Genomic DNA, 22,772 nt, shown 5'->3' with positions numbered 1-22,772 from the left:
GTTTGCACTGTTCTTTTAGGTGCCTTTTGTACACTGTGTTGTCCTGTTATCCATGTATGTGAACTTCAAGTTTCCAGCTGTGTATCCTCACTGTCCATTTGAACAGCATCCTGGATACAACTGGTATCTGTCTAGTTTCCAAATACCAAATGTGATGATACTGGCCTGGAAGAGACTGGCAACATTATAGTCCTGGATTTCCCTATATCATATTTCTCTTTTAGTTCCAAACCTCTGGAAAAATACCTCTTTCTGTGCTGCCTTTTTGACTCTCAGCTCCCCTGTATAGAACAGCTTGTCTCAGCTGTGCTTGCTGCAGAATTTCTTCTTTACATCTGAACACCTGTTGTTGAGCCCATCTTTAATCTGTCCTTGCACTCCCATTCTAGCATGTTTATGCCTTTGTTATCATGTTATCAACTAGTTCTTCTTTCTTTCCTCTTCAAAACCAGCCACACAGACTTATCCTGTATGTGTTTGTCTGCAAAACAAATTCAAGTCAGTGCAACAGAGAGTGAGAGACATGTACCCACACTTCTAACTCATGTAAACCTGTGCTTGTTGCTTCTGGGATGTAAGCTCTGGCTGGTCCTTTCATACCTTGTCTTCCTCATCTGCAGTTGATTCTATTGCAAACCCCCTTGCTTGGATAACTGACTGGTAATTCTGAATACATATAAAATAACGATTACTAAATCTACAGTAAATGCACTAAAAACAGGCTGACTTTTCCAATTTACACCCACTGACCATGGAATGTTCTGTAGGCTTCCTGCGCTAATCACAGTACTTTTCAGAGATGTAACCTTCACATACCCTGAACCAGTGACTGGTACCCTGCCCTACCTGAGCCCCAAAACCCTTCAGCTTTAGGGGTGGGAATTTTCTCAGAAAGGCTGATTCCAAACAGAACTGGAGCATGCACCAAAGGAGCAGATAGGTCCTTAAAAGCACAGGTCTAATTGCTTCCATTTTCCATCCTAAGTCCAATATTTCTATGTGCACTGGCCAGGCCTTTGCGGTAACATCAGACATCAGGCAAATGTTTCCTTCTATTGTCTCTGCATCTCCCAAAGGACCTTTGGCTTGAGTGTCTTTGCCAACACATAAGAGGCAGCAAAAGCAGTTGACAGATGGAGATGGGTGATGATGGTAGGAATGAGCTGCCCGTGATGCTGGCTGCTGTTTATTCTTCCAAACAAAGTACAACCAGTTTGCCCAGGGCTGCCTGAACAGGAAGGAAGAGCTGATCTCTGCTCTGCTTGGCTAAGCATAGGATGATCTGGGATGAAGTCCCAACTTAAGCAACCTGGGAATGGGGGAAGCTGAAAAACCCTTAAATTCAACCCCATTTCACCCTTTTTGTGTTATCTATTGTGTGTAGTTTCTAAATCTGAGTGAGCAGAAAGTGGCTCAGAAGTTTTGGCTTATTTGCTGCATTTGTGGAGGGGGAAAGACAGGTGAACTTCACACTGCTGGTGCCGTAGCTGTGTGAGACATAAGGAGGAGAGTGGTCTCCTTCCCTTTTCACTTGCCTTAACACAGGAGGTGGGCTGTACCCTCACCTCCTCCTTTTGGGCCTGGAGAGAACAAGAAGAGTAGAAGCAGAGGGGTGATGGTCTTTCCACTCAACTCAATTAGCAAAGCCATTAAATACAGCAAAATCCCCAAATTCCTGTGCTCACACTGATGTGAGACCCTCACATTTTCCTTTCCCAGAGCTGGACCATTTGGAAAAGAGATACAAGCAACCATACTCATAGAGAAGCTCTTTGTGTTTGCAGGAGCAGGCCCATGGCTGGATTATAGTTTGTCTGAAATCCAAGCTGTGCTGTTGAAGTGCAGTGTGTGTAGTAGTACATGGGCTTCCAGGATGCCAACTCACCAAGTATCGCCTGGTTTGGAGGCCACAGCTGTGTCTTTGCTCGATGCCTTTTTAGGACTGCTCCAAGATAGTGTGGTTGGTAGTGCATGGAAAAGCCAGAATGGATCAGACACATTTCCTGGATCTCCACTTTGCTCTTCCAAGATATTTTCCCCAGTCCCTTCATCTGAGTTTGATGGATGTTCTCTTCCTGTTCCCATTCAAGTGTGTGTAGGCTTGGAAAAATGCTGATGCAGGACTTGGAAATCCCTGAATGCAGCCAATGGAGAGGACTGAGCTCTCCCACCTACACAGGCAAATTTGTGTGCTGACACCTGCAGACCAAAGCTTATGAATTAGCTTTCTGTCTTTGGGAATTTTAAGGTAAGATACAGCATTTTACTGCACCTTTCTGATAAAGCAGTGCCTAGCACAGCTTCACAAAAGGCAGGGTTCCACAGCCAGAAGGGCCTGCAGATGTGACATAGGACAATGAGAAACCTCTTCATTGTTGGGATAGCAATGGAAGGTGAAGCAGGATATTGTCAACAGCAAGATGTAAGTCAACAGCAAGACTTTCACAACCTCTGTGGAGCAGACCTTGACAATGTTGTTTATGAACTGCACTTGCAGAAGCTCTACCTTTAAAAACACAATACTCTTATTACTAACCTGTAAAACCTGGTACTCTGAAAGAATAGCTCCTTTTATGTCAAGAAAGCAGGAGACTCTTACTTCATTCAGTGGGTAGCTGTGTACAAAAGAACCATAGAAATGTGCTTGGGTACACAATCCAGATAGATCACATGGGGAATGCCAAAGGGAAGTGTAGGTCTCCCTTTCTTCCCATCATTGTGTAGGGATCATTAGGAATCATTAGGAATATGTTTCCAATTGCACTAAGCACAGAGCAATCGAAGAAACTTGTCCATGTTGGCAAATTGAAGATGTCCTATCACATCACATTACAGGGAGCTACACACTATTAAATCCTTAGTTACATCAACAAAACCAACATCCACATGGCTGCAGGACACAATGCAGTCAATTTCCATATGCCTTAGCAGAAAAGGGAGACCAGATCCTTAAAGAAAATGAACTTGGTCTTTGGAAATGCCCACTAATATGTTTTTTCCCTACCCAACATCCCATCTTCCCTCACAGCACCCAGGAGGCAGCGAGCTCATCCAGCCTGGCACCCTCAGCACATCCCAGGCTCCCCAGCACCACCTCCGCATCTGTTACCTGTGCTAGTGGTGTTCAGTGCTCTGAAACAGGACAGAGATAACTGCAACCTTTGACTGGTATCTTCCAACAGTTGTCATAAAACTACTGCTTTATCCTAGCCCTAAGAAAGCTTTCTTGTTTCATAAGACCACTTTACCAGCAGAACTGGAATAAATAGAATCACAGAATGGTTAGGGTTGGAAAGGACATTAAGATCATCCAGTTCCAACCTCCTGCCATGGGCATGGATGCCTCACACTAGGCTCCAAGCCCCATCCAGCCTGGCCTTGAACACTGCCACGGGTGGAGCATTTACCACTTCTTTGGGCAGCCTGTTCCCGTGCTTCATCACCCTCGCAGTAAAGAACTTCTTCCTCATATCCAACCTAAATCACCCTGTTTAAGCTTGAACTCATCACCCCTTCTCCTATTGCTACAGTCCCTGATTAAGAGTCCCTCTCTGGCATCCTTGTAGCCCCCTTCAGACACTGGAAGCTGCTATGAGGTCTCCATGCAGCCTTCTCTTCTCCAGGCTGAACAGCCCCAGCTTTCTCAGCCTGTCTTCATATAGGAGGTGCTCCAGCCCCTGATCATCCTCATGGCCTCCTCTGGACTTGCTCCATCAGCTCCATGTCCTTCTGATGTTGTGGAAGTAAAAACTGCAAAGGAGAAATGTTTACTTTGATTATCACTCCAGAGATACTTTAAAGATGCTTTGGAAGCAAACTCTTCTCAAGCTACAACTGTTCTTTGATGTGGGTCAGGGCTCATGCAATGATCTGTTGCCATCCACCGAGTGTGTGTGTGAAGAAGGTATTTCTGCATCCATTTGCCCCATCAATTAATGGCTCAGGTCCTCAGGCAGGCAAAACTCCCACTGAAACCAAGGAATTCGGTTGGCAACCCGGCCCAAAACCTGCAGCATCTGCAGGGGGGAGCGAACCAGACCAGTCCCGGTCGGTGCAAAGGGGTTACAAAGGAGGCGCCGAGCAGAGCGGTGGCACTGCCGGTCCCCGACAGCAGGTGACACTGCGACACCGGCCACTGCTGGGGCTGCGGTGCTCTCCCAGTGAGCTACAGCTCCTGCATCCCGTGTTCTCCCTCTATAGCATCTCTCCATATGGATGCTTTCCCAAGCTCCAGGTGAAAGCTGGGTGTATCAAAGGCAGGTTTGCTGTGTGAAGGATCCAAGAGGCAGCATTCACCTGCTTAGCAGGAGCATTTGGGGATGAAGCGCTACCTACCTACAGCTTTTTACCATGGTGTTTTATTAACAGCACTCTGTGCTGGTGGCCCGGTCTCCCCAAGGGCATTGCCATGCTTGGACTGTCACCCACCTCAGCTATGTCTTCTGTCCATCAGTGACAGTACATCCTGTACTTCTGAATGTCTTCCTTGGGGTTGCCTAAGGCCCCAGCAACAGTATCATCAGGTGCTCTCTGTAAAGGGAGCAGCACCAACTGCCTCCACTGGACACATAACCAGGAGCCCCTTCACTTTCCCCAGCACCCAGCCTGTGGAAACAAGCCCCACATCCCCCCGGATTCCCACCAGCTTGTCAGCTCCCTTCCCCATGCAAGGGGCTGATGGCAGCACGACTTTGTCAAAGGCCTTTGCTCTGAAGAGCACAATCTGCTAGCAAGAGACACAAGAAATCTGGCCTCAAGGTACTGCTTTAAGCCAGCTAACTCTGAACCTGATGTGTATTGAATCCAGGTAACATTAACTGGGTTTAACTTGCTCCTTACTTCCACAAAGACAAGCTAAACAGATGGGAATCTCTGTAGCTGGTGCAAGTACATCCACATGAGGGTTTGCACCAGTAAACTGTAGAGCTCTGAAGGAACGCTGCAGCATGAGCCTCCTGTGGACCTTCCAGTCATTCAGATCCTTTGTCTCCAGGCCTTCCTGGGCATCACCAACATACACACACACTCTCCAGAGCAAGCGGGTTTTCCCTTTGTAGAACTCTAATCTGATTTCCAAGCACTGCTGCTGGAAAGTCATACATCTCTCTGTATCAACAGTTTCACCTCACACTAGTTTCTTCTTAGCAGCAATGAAAACCAATAGAAGATGCCCATATGATATAATTTTATGTAATAAAAGATGCCCATATCATATGATTGTATGTAGTAATGACATGTAATTATGGAATGACACAGCTCCCACTTACTGAAGCTGCACAGCCTTAGTAAGATAGGCGGAGCATCCACAAAGTTAGGGGACAAATGCTTTGTCCCTTGCACTTCCAGGGCAGTATAACTGCCTCTGCCTGCCTTGGCCACATGTTGAGGCTTGCCCTCCAGATCTGCTCCTGTACATTATCCAGCTGAGAGACTTTCTGCTGGCTCTGGTTCAGCCAGATTCCTCTCAGTGCTTTGCAAGGCCTCTGAGGTCAAGCTGGGCAAGAGCAAAGTCATTTTCTCAGACAGTGCGGTCCTTTTTCTCCTTCCAGAAAGCTTTGCTGCTGGTGAAACGCTGCCAGTTTCCCATCGGGTGCACATTAGAATTCCTACTGTTCTCTGCTGGCTGCTCAGTTACACTCCAAGTCTTCCTGCAATTCAGCAATCTGAGAACCCAGGTCACTGTTTTGGTCAGAGCTGCTTCCTCCTCCACCTTCACCTCGCAGCTCTTCTTCCTTCCTCTGTGCTGCTCAGGCTGCAGGCTCGGTACATCCCTCCTGCTCCGTGTACTGTCTCGGTTCCTGTCAAGGTTTTCCTCCCTCCATTACAGACAACAGCCACGACCCAAGGTTCAGCCACACAGTTCCTGCCAGAAGCTTTTGCTTGCTGCCTGCAGTTCAGGAGAGCATCTCAGTGTCCTGGCCCTCGAGGTCATGGAGCCATGTGAGCTTCCTGGGGTGGCATGGCAGGACCCAGTGAGCAGGATGTGTTTCACCACCCCAGCTGGGGAGCAGGGCTGGGCAGGCCAGGAGGCACCAGGCACCTTCCTGGGGCTGGGCCAGGACATCGAGAATCATTGTGACCATAAGTGAAGGCTTTGTGGATGGGTGGGATCACTTCCCATGCTGCATCCTCCATCATGGCAGCAAAGCAGCCCTGACATCCCTCCTGGGTCCCTAAACAGCAGTTGCTGATGAGTTCTGTGTGTGGATGGGAAAAGCCACCCAGCACATCTCATCCATTCACACACATTCCAAGTAACAGGCTGATTCTTTACACCCTCCCTCCTGCTGCTTGTGTCAAGGTTGATGATGCACCCAGAGTCATCACTGCCCCACCGCCCACCCCAAACACACAGCTTCTGGGTGCTTTGCTAGTCCCCTAACACACTGTTCCTCAGAGTCAGGTGCCCCCACCTCAAGTGTTGCCAGCAGGAATGTCCATAGGATTGCCTTCTGCCAGCACAGCACCAGTGCCCCATCACAGCACCTATACTGCACTGGGGCAGCTGCTGCATGCTTACATCTACCCCGTTCTATATAAGCCTTCACGTCTTCAACCTCCCTACATTTCCAAGGGCAGGAAGAACCTTACCTCTCACAATTCATCTATTGAGTGCTGTGTAATAAAAGCCAGTTCCTTGAGGAGTCTCCTCTACAGGCCTACCCATGCTGAGATCCCCTTTAATAATTACTCAGGCTGTCAGGTTTGTGTTGTGTTGGTTTTACCTACAGGATGTTTCTGTGTCTTTCCTCCTCCTCTCTGGTTTTAATGTGATGGCACACACAGGCTGTGCTGTGAACAAGTGAAAATGCATGTTCAAACTTCGATAGGAGCTACTGACAGGCTCTGGGTTTTGATTCAAAGGTATTTATAATTCAGCAGGAGGCTTTCAAAGTGCATACGTATGTACATACATCCTCCTTTTCCTTTGATTTAGTACTTTCCCTGCTTTTCAGAGAAGATAGTTGCTCATGACACACCTGAACCATCACTCTTAAAGAACTGGGAGCCTGGTAATATTTGCATTGCTGTTCCCTTTTCCTACTCACCCATTTTTCATGTTATGTTCCAAGGAGTCTGTTTTAAATTCCTTTTTCTATTCTTTAAAGACTCCTGGACATCTTTCTTTTGCTCCTGCTGCATTACCTGTATCCCCTTATTGATACCTGGAGTCCAAGTCTCTCTTTGCATAGTCCAAAGTCACTGCAAACCAGGTCTGACCTCTCTGTTCTTTAATCACATTAAAGACATCTGACCCTTCTTTATAGACGTAGGTAACTGCCCTGTGCTGCCATCCTAACTACCCCTTTTCTGTATGATTTTTCCAATAAAGGCTTGCAGTAATGCAGCTGAAAAAGAATTGCCCACTAGACCTCATTCCCTGCCATTTACAGACAATTCCCATTAGCCTCTTTTTCTCGTATAGCTCCCCAGAAAACTCCATCAGGAGGACTTTTCTGTGCTTGCTCTCCTTACAGCCAGGCATCTCAACAGGCCTGAAGAAAGTCATTCCCAGTGTCCAACAGCAACAGGGCAAAGGGAAAAACCCAAACCCATATTTGCCTTTCATAAGGCAAAACAAACCCATAAACACAGCAACTCCAATCACTTGATCTGGCTCCCATCACCTATTTCACTCCTGCCTGCAGGAGTCCAGCTCATTCCTGACCATCTTTGCTTCCCCATTGGGTGCCTAAAGCCCATGATGTCCCACAACTTTCTCATTCCAAATGGTCTTTACCAGATCCCAAAACTGTTGCTCTGGAGTTACACCTTGTCTCTGAGCAGGCCCCACGCCAACCCTGATGCTACATTGCCTGGCAAGGCAAGGGGAATCCTAGGCACCCTTTGCTGTACCGTGAGCAAATCCAGCACACAGGGTGGAGGGATGGCTGAGGATGGTCTAAAAACCTCTGCAGCTTCCTGTATTCCAGTTCCTAGTGTGAGAAGCTGGCATGGTCTGGGATTGCCTGAGACACTTGGGTCAATAACACAGCCCCTGGCTGCCTCTGCACTTGCCAATGTCCCAGTGGACTTGCTGTGAATCCATAGGAAGGGAGGGAACTGTCCTAAGCCATACTTGCACCGTGGGTGCGCCTTGTGGGCTGTGGGTTTCCAGGAGCTGTAATCCTCATGCCATGATAGCTGCCACGTTAGGATTCCTGTTCCAGCCACGGAGAGCTGCTCAGGAAGAAGGTTTCCCCATGCCCAGCCCTCACTACCTCCCCTCCTGGCCTCTTGTACATAGCACTGGAGCCCATCACACTGAGGCTCGATGGCTGAGCTGGGCGATTGCCCTGGAAAAGGGGCCAGAAAGAGCACAGAATGGATCTCATTCTGCAGCCAAGGACATCCCATTATCTCCAGAGCACAGCACCACCCCATCCTTTTTCTTCCAAGAATATAACCAAACACAGTGCACTGAGGAAAACTTGGCTGTTGCTTTTGTAATCATCAAGATAAAGAGAACAATGTGCAGGACTGTTCTTACAGCAGGGCTGCTTGGAGAACTGCTCATCCAGGGCTGCGTTTCAGCCACATTATTCGAGGAGTCTCTTTACTCCACGCTGCCAGCACTTGGAAGGGTGGCTCTGGGCAGTGTAACTGTGTCCTGATATGCAAGTACCTGTTTTTATCACTTTGGCCAAGCACAAACCTCATCAGAAGAGAGTGCTTTTCTCCCTACTGAAACACTCTTCACTATGTGCAGAGCTGCAGCATAGCAGCTGAAACCTCAAGCAGCCAGATGAAGCCACATGCTTTCTCTGTGCTGGCTGCTGTCACTTGGGCTGCGCCTGGCATCCCTCTGTGGGGTGCCTCCAGTCCCTCCCCTAGCTTGAGGGCAGCTGGGGAGGTCCCAGCTGACAGCACCATAGGCCTGTGTAAGCATAGTGCTCTTAGGAATGGCCCTAAGCAGTTAGGAAAGGGACATCCAGTCTTAAAAACCAGATGTGGCCTTACATCTACATGTGGGAGGCATCAGAGCTGCCTCACAAACCTTCCAGGAGGAGCAGCAATGTGCCTTCTCACAGCCACATCCCTGCTCCACAGCACAGGCAGATGAAGCACAGGCACCCAGGATACAGCCCTGGGTGCTCCTAGGGGTTAGGGACACTGCTGACACCATGCATGGGTCCTAGTGGCAGCTCCTAAACCACCATGAATGGCTCTGACATGCTTTGCCATTGCATTACTTTCGCAACCACTGTTCTCAGCCTACCTGCATCCTCAAAACGAGAAAGGAAGATGCCACTCAACATTCAGATATCCATTTCCTTGGATCCTCTCCCTGTTTCCAGACTTACATGTGCCCAAGTAATTTGCAGTCATGCCTAGGTTTTGTATTGCCACTAATTCCATTAGTAAATGGATTTCTTCTCCCACGGAGTTCGTGCAGCTGCTGAATGTCTTGCCAGTTAATTTCTCATATATTTCCTTTCAGATCTGAATCTAATTAGCGAGCAAACGTAATGAGGCACAGTAGGAAGAAAAAAGGCAGATAAAAGCTGACAGAGATCAGATGCCTCTTCCAGCCACTGCAACACCAATAGAGTGTGTGGGTAAACATTAGGTGGATGAGAGAAGCCACCACATGGACAAACAACTCAGCAGGATTTGATCATCAGCTACTTACACAGGGGGGTTTGAAACCCCCTGCCCTCAGGGCATCAGCATTTCTCTGAGCTTCCCAGTCTTGCGCAGCCCAAGGAAGACATTGAGAAGGAAAGCACTGGATAGTGTGGGGACCAATGGTTGAAGGAAGACCAGAAGCAAAGACCATCCTAAAGGAGCACGCACATGAACAACAAAGAATGCATGCGCACACACAGTTTCCCTTCACCTCCAGTCAGACACTGCACCCATCTCCAAGGCTGCTCAATCTCAGTTACATGCACCTTCATCCATTAGTGCCTCTCAGCACTGCAGCACACACACAAAGCATGCTGTGCCCAGGAAACATTAACTTTCCCATCAACAACACCACAGGCTTATAACTGTTCCCTCCATTTTCTGCCCAGGCTCCCTATAAGGAACCAAACGCAAGCCCTTATACTCAATGCAGCCAGTGGCAGGGACTCAGGGACTGCAGAAAGCAATGTAAGGCTATAGGAAAGAGCCTGCAAATAAGAGGTGGGATCCACAGACAGGGGAAGAGAGCGTCCAGCAGCAGGGACTTGAGATCCAGAAGAGGATGGAGACCTAAAGATCACCAAGGGAACACAACTACCTCCACAAAAACACTCACCAGACACTAAGGGACCATGTGCATGGACTGCACCATGCCCTGCAGGGCAGAGAGCTTAATACCCAGCTTCAGCAAAGCCATTTGAGCACAGAACTTATCTGAAGCCAATGCCCTACACCTGCCCATTCAGCTTTCTGATTTAACCTGCACCAACACAGCTGGTCCTATAGCTTGCTCTAGTGCATTGTAAGCAACATCACAGCCCCCAACACCTTTAGTGCAAAAGTTCCTTATAAGCCTTATTGTGGAGTGTATGAGAAAGTAAATGCGTGCTAAACTCGTGTGCATGGTAGAAGCATATAGCACTTCAAACCCTACTTGTCCTCTTCCTTGCTTCTAAGGCTTGAAGTCCCGCTTACATTTCAAATATTACATTTAAATAAACATTTTCAATATACATTTCAGGGCCAGGTTGATTGGACATGGGTGACACGGTTTAGTGTGTGGTGTCCCCCCCGCCCATGGCAGGGGGTTGGAACTGGATGTTCTTGAGGTCCTTTCCTACCCAAACCATTCTGTGATTGTAAATCACAGAATGTGCACGTAAATGTGCACATAAATAAATGCATATCTCTATCCCAGGTGGTTTTCCCTAAGGAGTGCACTGCAGCAGGTGCTTCTGCAGGCACAAGTCCCTTTGTGCAACCCAGAGGCGATGAAGGACAATTAAGTGGTGGCAGCCAACCTGCTGCCTGCAAACCAAGCCCCTGCCCCTGCCAGACCACTAGCATGGCTGGACCTCTTGGGTACCCTCGGCTGTGGTTTAATGATAGGAAATAAGGCACAGAAGATTTATTCACAGAGGTTGTGTTTGTGTGTTTTCAGCTCTCCCTTGCTGGTCTCCAGGGTGAGCAGAGCCTGCTGAAGAAGTGAAAACACGCATTTTTTGACATAAGTGGTTTTATTACTTCATTTTGCCAGATATTTTATTAAGTGTTAGGAAAATAAGCAAATGAAACCTCCCACTGGTTGTGTTATAAATAGATCAGACTCTTGGAGCCCTCTGGTTACTTGCTATTTGTTTCACAAAAAAACAAGCTGCCTTTCGCTTCCGATGGTCTTCCTGAATAATAAAGGAGGAGGAAGGCACAACCCTTTGGTCCTGATTTGTAGTTTGCTATTTAGATCCCTCTTCTGCCTTCTGTGTGACTATGGCGGCTGACAGAGATGTCTTCCTCTCTGTGCACCAAGGGGGAGGCTTGCATGAGATGTCCCCAGCTTCCCTTGGTCCCCATGGCCAAGGCCTCCTCCGACTGCCACCCGTGTCCCTGGTCCTTCTGTGCACCATTTCACCCCTGTGCTACCCCCAGCCTCATCCAAGCTGAGTTTCCTACAAGCACTGTGTACCATAGGCTTTGCAGGAGGCTTTTCTTTCCAGCTCAGTGGTGGAGGGAAGATGATGCTGTCAATCCCCTTTGCCCTCAAGGCTCTCTTGTAGTCCCTCAGGGAGCTAAAAGGAAGCAACTGTTTATTAAGAGGACCCAAACACAGAAGAGCTGCAGGAAGCAAATCAGAGTGAGGCATTCACTGGGTGAGCCATGATAATCCTGCCCAAAGTACTGGCTTTTCAGGAAAAAGAAGCCAAGAGGAGGAACAAGCACCTAGGAACAGCCAGGGAAATACAGCACTTCCGCATCTGACCTGATTGCTGCTCACTTTTATCAGCCTGTGGATTCAGCACACCCATTAAAGTGATGTGATATGGGGCTGCTTTTATGGCATTGTTTTTGGGTGCTCTGATTTGCTGAGCGTTTTGGCTACTGCTCATGTACTTCTCATGTGCTCTGCTTGCATGAGTTTTCCCTGTCTTTGCCTCATAACAGCAGCAATAATCTCCCTTTCCCCATTTCCTGGAGGAAGCAGCTTGACCAGTGGAGGAGGCAGCAAGGCGAGGGTGCCCCTGGTACCCTTGGCACCATAACCCTATCTCTAACCCTGACCCTAACCCCTCCAGATGTGCCTCTGGATGCACCCGAGCCTGGAGGTGGATAGCAGAAGAGAGTGGCCATTGAAGGAACTAGAAATAAAGCTGGAGAGAGGAAGTTCAAAACTGGCCCTGCTCTTCCTGTACATCTGGGTTATTTATTTAGTTCATTGCTGCTGTTTGTGGCTTGGGGAATTATCCTTTTTCCCCCTCAATGACAGGGGGATGAGGAAAGGGAGAAGCTTTGGGGAACAGGCAAGGGAATAAAAAACTCTTTCAATCCAAATGGAGGGGGAAAGAGAAGGATTTAAGAGGAGCGGTGGCAAGGATAAGAGCTTCCCCTGGGTACCCATCAGATTTTAACTATGAACAAAGAGCAGAAACAGAGAACAGCAGGAAAACCCCCTTCCTCTTCCACCCTGGCTGTCATCACTGGTGTTTACAGCGGGTCGCTGTAGCCCTTCCCAGTGCACACCCTGCCACGGGGATTGTTGTGCTCCCTATAGACAGGGACAACCAGAAACCACACATCTGCTGCCTTGGAACCCACTCAATGCCCTGATCAGCCTGGGGAGCCAGGCTTACTGAGACAGGCCATCACAGTGTGAGCACATTTGTGCTGCTGTTAACATATAAAGAGTAGAGAAGGAGCTGAGGTTATCTGTACACCAGGGGTGGGACTACATTTCCTACCACAGAGTGTCAGATTAGTTACTATCTGGTATACATGCAACTACTTGGATCAGATCAGGATCTGTCACATGTGGGAAGTGGAAAGACCCCGTTACCAGTACTGCTGTCTGCGTTACTGCACATGGAGTTGAGAGAGGGATTTTCAGGGACCTCTGCTGAGACACAGAGCTAGAACAGGCTATTCCAGCAGTGGGCTTCACCTGAGGATCTCGGAGTGTTGTACATCAGCTTGTTAAACTCCTTTAAATGCCCCCCCATGTCAAAAGTGGAGATGGAGATGGCAGAGAGTCCCAAGGGGTAATAAATCTGGCATCTATTGAGTTATCTGTGCACCCATGGCAAGTAATACATCACAGACCTGAAAACAAAGTGCTGGGGGACTCCATGTTATTAAACCCCAGGGAATCAGTCCCAGTGGTTGGAAGGCAACCAAAGCATCCAAAGCACATGTACAGATGGGATCAAAGCCCAGCAGGAGAGCTGCAGGACCAGTAACAGCACAACATCTATGCAATTCACTTCAAAGGCTCCTAAAATTGGGAACATCTCTTATACAATGAGAGATGGCGTAATGCGGCATGCCCTCGGAGGCCTCTAGCACAACCCTACACTGAGAGCATCAGGGGAGGGACAAACAGCAGTAAATGAGGTTGCAGATCCCATCAGCTCTGATCCTGCCTACATTTGCCCCTGGCACATCAGCTTCTTGAAGTTACTCTTTGCAGGGAGGACTGCTTTGCCCTATTCTGGATTTGTAAGAATCTCGTTTAGGTTCTAGCTGTTGCCAACCACTTCTTCCTAAGGGTAACCTTGCACTGAAGTTCTGTGCTTCTTTAAGTACTCTCTTCTCTCTGCTTACAGCAAAGAAACTATTACTATTCCCAATGCCACTGCCACCTTCCTACATCAAAGATGCTGCTGGATGTGCTAACTGGACGCCCCAGTTTAGGTGCAACTTCATAAGGCTTGGCAGCAGAGGAAAAGATGGGCTGATAAAATTGTGCTTTATAACAGGATGGTTCGAGCTTCCCTGCAATGTAGGTATTTCACTCCATGCCCTGGGATCCCACACCTTGCCAGAGCCAGGAATCTGACCCTGGCCAAAGGCCACCACTGGCCATGGTGTTTACACTCCTTGTATTTGTTTTCTGATTGGAAGCACAACCTCTGGCACATTCAGTCCTTCCTCAGCCTGGGACGCATGGAGGAAGCTCTGCTCTGTAAACCAGCCCCATTTCAGCCTGTTCACCTGCAGACAGCCCACGTTTACCTGCCTGAGCCAAAGCCACCAACCACAGCCCAGCCACAACACAGCTTATTTCATATCCAGACAGCAATAAAAACACAGCTTCTCTGCCAGCACAAGCCTTTGCCTGTGGGCCATTGCTCCCATGTGGCTCATGGGGATGGAGGCAGCCGTGGGGAAGACCTTCACCTTTGGCATGAAGAAGAAGAGAAACAGAAACTGCTTCTTCTTCATCTGAATCGTTAGAGCTTCATGTCCTCGTTCCAAAGGAGGACAGACATGCAGTTGTCTTCCCATCCGCTGCACTACCAAATGCAATATACGAAGTCACACAAGCAAACCGTCACAGTCGTTGGGAATTCCCAGTTTCTATTTGAAGGACAAATGGGCTCTGGCCCTGGCTTACTGGCAAGCAGATGATGTAGCTGCTGGAACTCGGAGCCCCCCAGGGTGGGGGTTTCTCAGGACATGCTGCTCAGTCAACTCCTGCTCCCCAGCACACATATTCGGGAATCTGACAGGTTTGTTGGAGCTCAGCTTACTGAGGCCATGAACTCCTCCTGTCACCAGCGCACTCATAGAATCATAGAATAGTTCAGGTTGGAAAGGACCTTAAATTCATCCAGTTCCAACCCCCTGCTATGGGCAGGGACACCTCTCATAGATGACGTTGCCCAAGGCTCTGTCCAGCCTGGCCTTGAACACTGCCAGGGACGGAGCAGCCACAGTTTCTCTGGGCAGCCTGTTCCAGTGCCTCACCACCTTCACAGTAAAGAACTTGTTCCTTATATCTAACGTGAACTCCCCCTGTTTCAGTTTGAACCCATCACCCCTTGTCCTGTTACTGCAGCCCTGATGAAGAGTCCCTCTCTGGCATCCTTTCCACTCCATAAACAGGACACATCTGCTCCAGCTCTGTGTTCTCATTGCCCCAGGGATTCCCGCGGCAGTGTTGTCTTCGCCTCCATCCCCGTGGTATCTCCTGCGGGGCGGGTGGGAAGGAGCGGGACTGCGAGGGGTGACCCAGCTTTTCCAGCCCTCTGCATCTTCGCAGGGAGCAGCCTGGGGGCTAGAGGCAGGCGCTGTCAGCACGGCTCCCTCTGCTCCTCCCTGAAGCCTGCCGTGCTCCAGGGGCAGCGTGTCCCTGGTGCCAGCTCCCTGCCAGGGCTCATCCAGAGGCAAAGCTGCCGCAGGCTGCTGTGCTTATTGCTCCCCTACTCCCCTTGCGAACACAGTGACCAGAGAAGAACATTGCTCTTTCTCATCAGGACAGCGTTGTCTTGGTATAAACCCCCTAAACTGAAACATATGATAGCTTCCAACTTAAAGATATCGAGAAACAAAGATACAGAGAAACAAGGAACAATTCTTATGCGAGATGCAGGCAGCACAAGCCCATCGCCTTTGGCCAGGAGATTTATAGGGGGTTACGTCAGATGCAAGGGCTAACAGCATCAATTCACTTAGTGCAGGGTAAGGCATGCCCCACGAGCCCTGGCACAGCACAGGGATCAGAGCAGGGGAGCTGCTCCCACCGGGACAGCTTCTTTTCTGGCTGCTGGAGCACAGGAAGCAAGACGATGCAGCTATAAATCCTGTCGAGTCTCAGGAGCTTGTTTCAAGCACATTTTCTTGACTTCGCTCCCACGGGATCAAACGCAAAAGATGGTTATGTCTGATCTTCAGGTAACTCAGAAACAAAATGCTCCCCAAACAAATAATCACAGTGCAGCCTGACAATGCTTGTTATTACAAAAGAGCGTTTTATTTCCATTTCTTCTGGGTGTAGTATATTGCAGTGTAACACTACACAGGTCTATCAGATCAAGAGTCTTGCGATAGAATTAAGGAGTTTGTTCACTTGGTCAAATTCCAAAGGTTTTCCTTGGCATTCATCACCACTTAAGCACATAAATTGTTGGAAGTGCTAGAAATGTGACATGAGACGTGGAGCAGGCACTTTCCAATCAGAATTTGCATTAGCTGTTGGGCTGGCTGGATGTACAAATACCTGTCCTAACTCTGACAAAAGGAGAGATGCCTATCTCCAGATTTTGATCACAAAGCAGATTTCCTTTTCAGGCTTAAAAGGACTGTTAAGGTTGTCTTCTTATTTTTGATGCACTCTCTGTCATCTCTGCTTCCATTACCAAGGAAGATTTGTGTTATTTTTGAGCAATAACGTAAAATGCCTTGCTTATATCCTGGAATTGCACTTGTTAGGCACCTGCTTAATGTATGTAGTTTCATAAACTCTCTGTTTATATATAAACCATGCCTAAAGTATTATCCACAAAATGCCCCAAGTCAAATACTGTAGGCCACAGTAAAGTCTAGTATGCCTTGCACGTGCTCATATACATATGAGCAGTAAATGAATCACTGAGTAAATATGACACTTGTACATATTTTCCTGGGTGTCATACAGAGTTAGGAAACAATCTCCTCTGAGCCGATGCACCTCTAGAACACTGCAATATGGGTTTGGAAAATACACCCCACAGACCAGACAGGAAGAAGCCTAGAAAAGTCAGCAGTGCAGCTAACCTGAGCTGGTTTCATTAAGTTGAAGCAATTAACAGCAATGTGATAGTTTATCATTCGCTGCAAGCCTGAGGGCTGTCTGCCCACAGAAGCCATGCTGCCCAGCCCTGCAGAAGATAAAGCAGCACAGCTCTCCAAGCACATGGCTCGGCAAGATGATGGAGCTGACCTTGCAGCTCAGCACCTCCAGAGTGACTTGTCCCACCTTCTCCTTGTCCAGACCCTGGCTGCAGGGTTCTGTTTCTTTGCCTTTCCCAGCCTCACGTCCATCCAATCCTTTGGAGAGCTGATCAAGCAGAAAATGAGTCCTTTTCTTAAACCGGCTTAGTTTTTCTACTGAATTCACAAGTTATTTATCTTGTGAAGGGATCAGAGCAGCACCAGACCGGTAAAGGTAAAAGAGAAACAGCTGGAACATAGTGGCAGGAATAGGGAGCATGGGAGGAGCAAAAAACTACCCATTTTGGTGGCGGCAAGCTGTTAGTTCAACGAAGCTGTCTTAGTAGACCAAACCCTTGGAAAAGATAGTTATTCCTGTGAAAGTGCTTACACTGGTGTAGTTTATTCCTATCAATGTGAATAAAGATATGCCAGCACAAGGCACTTCATACTCATCTAACTGTGTCCACAGGAGGGGTTGACTATAATCAGTATGACTATAATCAGTATGACTGGCATGACTATAATCAGTAACAACCAAACCCCCCTGAACCCCCTAAGTGATGTATTTACAAAAATGGCACAGAACAGGTCTCCAACGTTCAGTTCTGAGGTGTGCATAACTTCCATTCAGAAAACAGACCACAAATTACATGTGAAACAACATTAGACACAAAACAAGTCAGGGATTTAAAACGCTACATCTAGGAATAGAAAGATTTCTTTAAAGAAACCTTTAAATGTAATCCCATATTTCAAATGTAAGGCAGAGAACTATACAGCTCCACCGATTACTTGGACATTTTAAACAGTTCACATTCATTAGGGACAAGCACTTTGGTTTACATAATTGGGTTAACATGAGCAATGAAACATTTCTCTTCCTCACATTACATCAAAGTGAAATACATTTGGAATACACATACTGCCACGCTGTTCCAATACGTGCATTGCATACACAAGTAAGAGTAGCTCTCGTCACAGCTACAGCAGCTTTAGGTCTTTAAGAGAACTAAATCAAACCCCTTTAAAAAAGCTCACTTTAATTCCTTCATGCCTGACCTGTTTCTGATTAATCACGTGGATCTTCTCCAGAACGTAGCCAAGCACAGAAAATCAGGCTGACTCGGTCGTGTGGCAAGCGCACATACCAGATTGCGTAGCACACCCTGGATTAATGAGGAAACTCTCATTTCATGTTTCATTTAATGAGAAACTTTCAGTAAAACAGCAGTAGGCTTTTGTAGCAAGCTCAAGAACTCAGTTCAACTGTAGCCTCTGTTTTCTTGAGCTGTTGACTCCAAGGTGTTCTGCATGAAGTAGAAGGTTCAGCCAATATTCTCCAGATGGGACTGCCAGACTTGAATCAAGGTTGGGTTGGTTTCTCTTCTCTCCCAGTACAGAGATGAGCCCCTGTGCTAAGCTGCCTTTTCAAGTGTCTGAAGGAGCTGTATTCCTGTAACATGTTCTCTCTGAAAACAGCTGCCTTCAGTCGCTGGTAGCCAGAGCTACTTCCTGTGATGCAGCTCTAACTCTGCTGCGCAGTGTCAGCGACTGCTGTGAGCCTCTGGTCTCCCCTGTCAACACAGAGCTCTTGTTTGCAGGCAGCCCACGACCTCTCCATCTCTCCCACATGCCATGAGGAAGAGAGTCCTGCATGGAAGTCAGCCTCCCACAGTGCAGGTCACCTCCCCACCAGGTTCTGTCCAGTTGTAGCTACACTAAATAGGAAGCAGAAAGGCAGCACAGCCCAAGTGCTGCCCCAGGCCCTGCTGCTATCTGTCTGCAGCATCTGAGCCCCGGGAAGGTTGGATCTGCAGGGCCCTGGCACTGCTCCACAAATCTGAAGACCGTGCTTGCTGCGGCAGGGTGGAAGCCCACCAGAGAATACAAGAGAAGAGATTGCAAGAGATTCTAAGAGACTTTAAGGTATTTTAAGAGAAGATAACAGAATGTAAGAGAATACAAGAGAATCTAAGAAAAGAGAAGAGAGATTACAAGATAAGAGATTCTAAAAGAGTCTAAGAGATTCTAAAAGAAGAGAATCAAAGAGGAAAGGAGAGGAGAGAAGGAGAATACAAGAGAAAGGAAGAGATTCTAAGACATTCTAAGCTATTCTAAGAGATTCTAAGAGAAGAGCATTTAAGAGAACACAAGAGAAGAGATTCTAAGAGAATCTAAGAAATTCTAAGAGAATCTAAGAGAAGTGAATGAAAGAGAATGTAAGAGAATACAAGAGAAGAGAATCAAAGAGAATGTAAGAGATTATAAGAGTAGAGAAGAGAATCTAAGATAATATAGGGAAAGAGAATATCAGAGAATGAAAGAGAAGAGAATATAGGGGAAGCAAGTATCAGTGAATATAAGAGAAGAGAATCTAAGAGATTATAATAGTAGAGAAGAGAATGTAAGAGAAAACAATGTAAGAGAAGAGAATGCAAAAGAAAGGAAGGGAGTATAAGAGAAGAAAACAGATGAGACTAAGAGAAGAGACTGAGAGGATATAGGAGAATATAAGAGAATGTAAGAGAAGGGAAGGAAATATAAAAGAAGAAAAGGAAAGAGTCTGTAAGAGACTAAGAGTATAAGAGAATACAGGAGAACATAAGAGAAGAGGAGAGAATGTAAGAGAAGAGAAGAGAAGAGGAGAGAATGTAAGAGAGAAGAAGAGAATGTAAGACAAGAGGAGAGAATATAAAGGAAGAAAAGGTAAGAGACTGAAAATATCAGAGAACATAGGAGAATATAAGAGAAGAGAAGAGAATGTAAGAAAGAAAAGGGAAGAGACTCTAAGAGAACACAGGAGAATATGCTGCCATGCCAGCAAAGACATCTGCCTCATGCAGTTAGAGAGCGTAATAACTTGGCAGCTTCAGCCTCTGATGTAAGATATTTCCCTACTGCTACTTACCGTAGTTCAGAGAGGTTTTCCTCAGGTGACAGCTTCCTTCCAGAGTGCAGGCAGTGAGCAGCAAGCTTCTGTTGGGAAATCCAGAGCTGAGCACACAAGAACTGGAGAGAGCTCTGAGCAGGAGTCAAGTTAGTGCCTGTGAGTGCCTAAGACACTCACACATCCTCCACCAATTGAGCTATTTGTGTGTTCATCAGTCACTGAAGTCTGATTTTGCAGGTAGTGCTCTCACCACCTGACCACAAGGAGGTCTGAGTTGATTGCAGAGGCAAATAATTGCTTAACCAGGCATGTTCAGTCTTGGTGTCCCTCCGAAATCTCTGAAAGCTGTAGGGTTTCACCACTTCAGTCTCCTGTTAGAATGTCAAAATATATGCTTCAAATTAAAAGGTTAAATTCTTTCCAAATTGCATTTAGATACAAGCAGAAATTCAATGATGTATACACAGAATCAGCATGTCAGAGAACTGCTCCTTCTGCAGGCCACAAACGGACACTGTGCACAGGATGGGGTCTGATAAAAGCTGACTTTTATCAGCCCATGAACTTACACTCTTCAAATAACCAATTTTCTTGCAGAACATCCTGCAGCAGGTGTGACACAGACTCAGTAATTGCTGCTTACCTCTCATGGACTTCCCAGGGTAGCAGAATGCCTGCCTTGAGCAGGAGCCATCTCATGCAGCCCTTAATGGCAAGTCCCTTGCTTTGCACTAGTGTTTCTTCTTCCAGGTATGTCTGTCTGCTTTACATCCACAGAATTGTACTCTTTCCTGAATGCACAGGCTTAAAATCAGGCTAATCCTTCCACCCCAAATTCCCCTTCCAAGGAGTGGACAGCTCCATGCCTCACCCACTCACTTAGGGTTTAAAGCCTGCCTTTGGGATGCAGGGACTCAGATTCAGTTCTTTTCCTCAGCTTTGAGCAGGAGCTCCAGGTTTGCAAGGCTCAAAGGCTCAGAAACTTGCCCAGTTAGAGCCAGAGCAAACACGTCCCCCAGGTGACATCTGCTATGCTGCTCCAGGCCTTCACACCACTCATCTGTCTCCCAAGCGAGCAGACCTGGTATGAGAGCTTTTGCTCACGGCTTGTGAGGGGCTCTATGTTTGGTCGCTGCAATCCCTGCCTAGCTCATAAGCAAGCTAAGGGTAATCTTATCTCATTTGCACAGCCTGGCTTAAGGAATCACGCTGTCACAGGACGCCTTCCCTATCTAGTACTATTCCACCCCTCCATTCAAGATACCACTATTTAATAAAGACTGTCTGCCATGTCCTATTGGAAGTGTACTTTGAGATATTTACACTTAAACTGAGTAAGCACAAACAAAGCTTGACAAAAGATGCATCCCAGTTACAGGCTGGCTGAGAAGGCCGGCTTTGTAGATTCAAATTCACATTTGTGATAGGCAAAGTAAATATTTACTTAAACACCCCTTTTTTTTATAGGGCATGCATCTATTAAGAGGTACCATGTCTTTTCCTGTCTCAGGTCTCAGAACATCACACAACATCTACACAACAGGACAATGAATGTGTCCAGCAATTGCAGTATCACAAGTCTAGAACTTTATCACGTTGTCTGCCTCATTCAATTTGCTCTGTATAACTTCATTTTCTTTTTTGGAGCGTTATTTAATGCCCTTGCCCTCTGGGTGTTCTTCTGCAAGATAAAGAAGTGGACAGAAACAAGGGTGTATGCAGTCAACTTAGTCTTTGCAAACTGCTTTGTCATCTGCACCTTGCCTTTCATGGCTTATTTGCTTCGGAATAAGTCAACCCAAGGTGAACTCTGCCAGTTTATAGAAACAATCTATTTATTGCATCAACATGTTAGTATCTACATAATTTCATTTATCTCCATTGATCAATACATTGCCATAAAGCACTCCTTGAAAGCCAGGACCTTCAGGTCTCCATCAAAGGCAGCCCTTCTCTATGGGCTTCCGTTGGTCTCCATTATAACTGGCGCCACTGTACAGATTTGGCAGAGCCAATCCACCCTCTGCTTCCAGAAAGATACCACCATGCCTGCTGCTCTGAGCCTGCTTTCCATGTTCTTTGTTTTTATTCTTCCATTTGCAATCTTGACTTTTTGCTCCACAGAAGTGATCGAGAGCCTCAAGAGATGCCTGAACACCAGTTCACCAGAGGAGAAATCAATCCAGAAAGCTGTTCATGTTATTTATGCTAATCTGATTGTATTTCTAGTATGTTTTCTGCCAGCCTCCTTTGGGTTGCGTGTCAGGTTCGTAATGGATAGTGTTGGAGCTACCTGTTTCATGCTCCAGGTTATGAAGAACATCTCCTCCCTGACAAGGTGTATTGCCACATCTAACTGCTCCCTGGATAGTGTCTGCTACTACTTTGTGACCAGGGAATTCCATGAAGCCCTTCTACTGCCCCAAACCAGCAGTGAAAAAACAGATCAAACCTACCCCTTGCAGACACACACACTAAAGGAAAGAGGGATGTGGGAGGAGGGAGGCAAGAGGGATGAAACACAGCACACCACAACATCAAGAGCAGTTACATCTTCAGTGTTATTGGGATAACTGTTGCTCTTTCTCTCTGGAGAGATGGTAGAGTCATAGAATGGGTTTTATTGGAAAGGACCTTCAAAAGCTCATCCAGTCCAACCCCCCCTGCAACGAGCAGAGAAAACTTAAACTAGATTTCAAGGCCCAGAAGCCTGGCCTTGAATGTCTCCAGGGATGGCACAAGATAGAATCATAGAATAGTTAGGGTTGGAAAGGACCTCAAGGTCATCTAGTTCCAACCCCCCTGCCATGGACAGGGACACCTCACACTAAAGATCTTTGTTAGGTTTAGCATTTCTAAGTTAATTGCAATTTATACCCTATGCTTCTCTTAATTTCACAGAGCCCTGTAAAAGGGTCTGAAATCACTGGTCATTAACGTGTCTCCATTCCACCCTTTAGTTACTCTTACAAGAATTACTCTTATCTAACAAGAAGTTACTCTTACAAGAGACCCATGTACATCTCCCTGTTTTAGTTCATTTTGCAGTTAAAGTCTATTGACCCTT

The 22,772-nt window shown here is 47.0% G+C and overlaps 1 protein-coding gene across 1 annotated transcript; it reads left to right on the top strand.

Moving 5' to 3' along the window:
- The first annotated feature begins 21,252 nt into the window (after positions 1-21,252).
- On the top strand, positions 21,253-22,278 carry LOC136009963 (G-protein coupled receptor 35-like). The gene has a single exon (XM_065670504.1). It carries the CDS (start codon positions 21,253-21,255, stop codon positions 22,276-22,278), a length of 1,026 nt encoding a protein of 341 aa, XP_065526576.1.
- Positions 22,279-22,772: the final 494 nt, after the last annotated feature.

Source organism: Lathamus discolor, chromosome 3, assembly GCF_037157495.1.
Source record: "Lathamus discolor isolate bLatDis1 chromosome 3, bLatDis1.hap1, whole genome shotgun sequence".
Classification (NCBI taxonomy): Eukaryota; Metazoa; Chordata; class Aves; order Psittaciformes; family Psittacidae; genus Lathamus; species Lathamus discolor.
Note: the sequence above shows the minus strand (reverse complement) of the source record. Positions and strands in the feature narration are given on the sequence as shown.

Bases quoted from the DNA above. Each gene is read 5' to 3' on its own strand.
- LOC136009963 (XM_065670504.1), top strand. From the start codon at position 21,253: ATGAATGTGTCCAGCAATTGCAGTATCACAAGTCTAGAACTTTATCAC.